The sequence below is a fragment of the Volvox carteri genome (assembly GCF_000143455.1).
Source record: "Volvox carteri f. nagariensis unplaced genomic scaffold VOLCAscaffold_24, whole genome shotgun sequence".
Lineage (NCBI taxonomy): Eukaryota > Viridiplantae > Chlorophyta > Chlorophyceae > Chlamydomonadales > Volvocaceae > Volvox > Volvox carteri.
Genome location: NW_003307567.1, coordinates 1572631 through 1575923, shown reverse-complemented (window position 1 = coordinate 1575923; position 3293 = coordinate 1572631). Strand labels below are relative to the sequence as shown.

At 58.3% G+C, this 3293-nt stretch overlaps 1 protein-coding gene across 1 annotated transcript in view; it reads left to right on the top strand.

Annotated features, from left to right (window-relative positions):
• VOLCADRAFT_61462 (uncharacterized protein) overlaps nt 1-3293 on the top strand; it is a gene marked incomplete at both ends in the record, with an annotated part of 6728 nt that overhangs the window by 3174 nt on the left and 261 nt on the right. The window contains 4 exons of the mRNA XM_002951598.1: nt 1128-1222; nt 1519-1624; nt 2183-2290; nt 2842-2900. Coding sequence (XP_002951644.1) covers nt 1128-1222; nt 1519-1624; nt 2183-2290; nt 2842-2900 — 368 coding nt within the window. The remainder of the gene's footprint in view (nt 1-1127; nt 1223-1518; nt 1625-2182; nt 2291-2841; nt 2901-3293) is intronic.

The following is a 3293-nucleotide window of genomic DNA, read 5'->3' as shown; positions in this document are numbered from 1 at the left end:
AGGGCCGGGGTTCCCTTGCCCGGCTGTGCAGTGCTGCTCTCCTCGGTAGGTTGCCTCCTCCCAAGTGCCCTCTCTAGTTGCTTGTCCCTTCGGTGTTTGTCTGTCTGGATGTCTGGTTTTGTCTGTCTGGGTTTGTCTGTCTGGGTTTGTCACTCTATGTCTCAGCCTGTGTGTACATGTGTGTGTGTAAATGTCTATATGTGTCCAACATCACAACTCCCCAGCAAAACTACGTGACTAGGACCCTTTTGCGTCCTGAGTGCGGATAGGTCCCTCCGCCGTTTTTTAAGGACTGATGACTGCTGCGATACGTAGGGCCCGGCATGGCATGATGATCTGGAGCCGCGTGCACACCGAATCCACTTCCACACACGCGCACACACACACACACACACACACACACACACCAAACTCTACAATCCCCCACCCCCCCCCCCACCACACCACGTGCACACCCGCCCTAAGGTGACCCCATATCCGCGGTCTGAACATCATCCACAGCGGCTCTACCTACAGCATTAGCGTTGTTGCTGTTGGTATTGGTGTTGGTGTTGATGGTGATGGTGATGGTGATGGTGTTATTTTGATCGGGACGCCCTTCCCGGTCCTTGTCACCGTGCAGGTGATGTCCATCAGCCTCCACAAGTGGGATGATGGGCGCATGCAGGTAAGAGGGGGGTGGGGGGGTGGGTTGTGTGTGGAGGGGGGGAGGAGGGGGAGGGGATTGGGGCTGGTGCATAGCCCCGCTTACCTATCGTGCTTCTCATCCTATCTTTACGGGGGCCTTGCCTCTTATGTAGTTTGTAGTGTCGTGTAGTGTCGTGTAGTGTAGTGTGTATGACGGTATTTGTAATGGCCGCTCCCCGTTCTCCGCACCCCCCCCGGCCCCCCCCCCCCCAGCTGACTGCCGCCCCGGAAGGGAGGCTTTTCCCGCCCTGGGCCCTATACTCGTACATGTTTCAGTGTCTCCCGCGTGAGGACGTCCCATCCGCGTTGCTGTCGTTGAGAGGTTTTATAAATCTCTCCTTTGTTCTGTCCTAAGAACAAAAAGTTAGCGTTGCGCTGCGTCGATTTCCCCCTTTCCACACACCCCCCCCCGCCTCTCCCCGCCTTTTCTCCCCCCCTAGGCCACCAACGACACTCTCAACCACGGCAAGCCCCAGCGCCCGGTGTTCTTCCCCGGCACTGGCAAGAAGAACGACCTGGGGGAGGGGACTGGAAAGTGAGTGGGCCGAGGGGACCGGGGGGCGACCACCACCACCACTACCACTGTCACCTCCATATGTACCCGTGTGTGGGACGAGTGTTTCGTAACGCGCCTACGTCTTCCCCAACCTCCAACTCCACCCTCCCCTCTGCCCCGCCTCCCGGGGTCGCCGCCTTCAAGAACGCCTACTGGTCAGTTCTGCTCCTTGTACACGCTTTCCTTGGCAGCAGCTTCACTCGTTCGTGTGTCGTCTTCCCCCCCTGCCCTCTGGCCCCTGCCCTCTGCCCTATCTATCCGCGCGGTACCTGCAGGTACTACACGGTCAATGTACCGCTGCAGGACGACATTACGGATGACTCGTACTTCCACGTGTACAAGGCGGTTGTGAAGACGGCATTTGAACGGTTCAAGCCGCAGGTGGGGGGAGGGGAGGAGGGGGGCGGGTGTAGGGGCAGAGGGGGGGTAGGGGGGAGGAGGAGGGGGGAGGAGGGGGGAGGAGGGGGGCGGGTGTGGGGGCAGAGGGGGGGTAGGGGGGAGGAGGGGGGCGGGTGTAGGGACAGGGGGGAGCTTGCGAGGGAGAGAAAGGAGAGGGAAAGAGGGGAGGGGGGGAACGTCGTCTTGCGGCGCGAGGGGAGCTGCTACTGCTTTGCTGTGTGCTAGGTGGTGTATGTGTGTGTGAACCAACCTCCCCCGCCCACTCGTGGTTCGTCTTCCCCCACCCACTCCACCCACACAACCTAAACCCCGATTTACGAACCCTTTCCCGCGTGTTGGCATGGCATGTGTTTGCATGTAATCCCCCCTCCTCCTCCCCCCCCCGCTCCTTGGCATCAGCTTCACTCGCTCGTGGTTCGTCTTTTCCCTCCTCCTCCCCCTCCGCTACTAATTCCAACTCCCCCTTATAACTACTTCCCTCCCACCCGCCCCCCTCCCCCATGTCCCCCCGGCCCCCAATCCCATCCCGCCACCTCTCAGGCGGTTGTGTTGCAGTGCGGCTGTGACAGCGTGGCCGGGGATAAGTTGGGGAGGTTTAACCTCTCCATTAGAGGACACTCCAGGCAAGTGGAATGGGGTTTCGGAGCGGTGCCGTACGGGGGTGTACATGTGTGTGTGGGGGGGCGAAAGGAGTGTGTATGCATACGCCCATCGCCCCGCCGTGTTTTGAGCCCCTCCACGCGCCTTTGCGTGTCTGCAGGTGTTTCGCGGCTTGAGTTGTATGTATCTTTCCCCACACACCCCGGCGATATCGTGCTCTTAGTAATGGCTGTACGTGTATATATGTGTGTGCATACACATTTACAGACATATGTACATATGTACTCTTCGTCCACATATTATATGTATGCATTTCATGTATGTATGTATGTATGTATGCATGTATGTATGTATGTACAGTTTAGGGCCAGCTCCGTCCAGCTTCCCCCTTCCCGCTGCCCTCGTTATTCGGGGAGTTGATAGTTTGTACGTCGGCAGTTGATTATTTAGTTCTTGCACCAAGATACGACGCGCTCTTTATGTATTTATGTATGTGCATATGTTGCAGATGCGTGGAGTTGGTTCGTGACCTGTGTCGTACGGGGGGCGTCGAGGGGGCCGGGCCCCCGCCCCCCAACCCCTCCAGGGGGGGCTCCCAGTGGCGCGTACCCCTGCTGGTGACTGGAGGGGGCGGATACACACCGCCGCTGGTGGCCAGGTGGGCGGGGGGGGGAGGGGGAAGGGGAGGGGAGGGAAGGGAAGGGAAGGGAAGGGGAGGGGAGGGGAGGGGAGGGGAGGGGAGATTATGTGTATATGTGTTACATCTTGCACACACATACACACACATACCTTGCTACACACACATCCTTGCAAAATAAAGAAATGGGGGGCTGGGAAAAGGGGGAGAAGGCTTTTCTTCTATGCTGATGCAGGTTGAAGGAAATCGATTGCTGTTGACCAAGGGTGGAGGAGTGGGAGAATGAATGCGGGGGGTGGTGGTGAGGGCGGCGGCGCAATCCATGCGGAGCAGTTGCGGCGTGCATGATTATGATTAGGAACTACCTTTCATTTAAGCTTTGCATATGGTAACAAGTGCCCTCGTCCCTTTTTT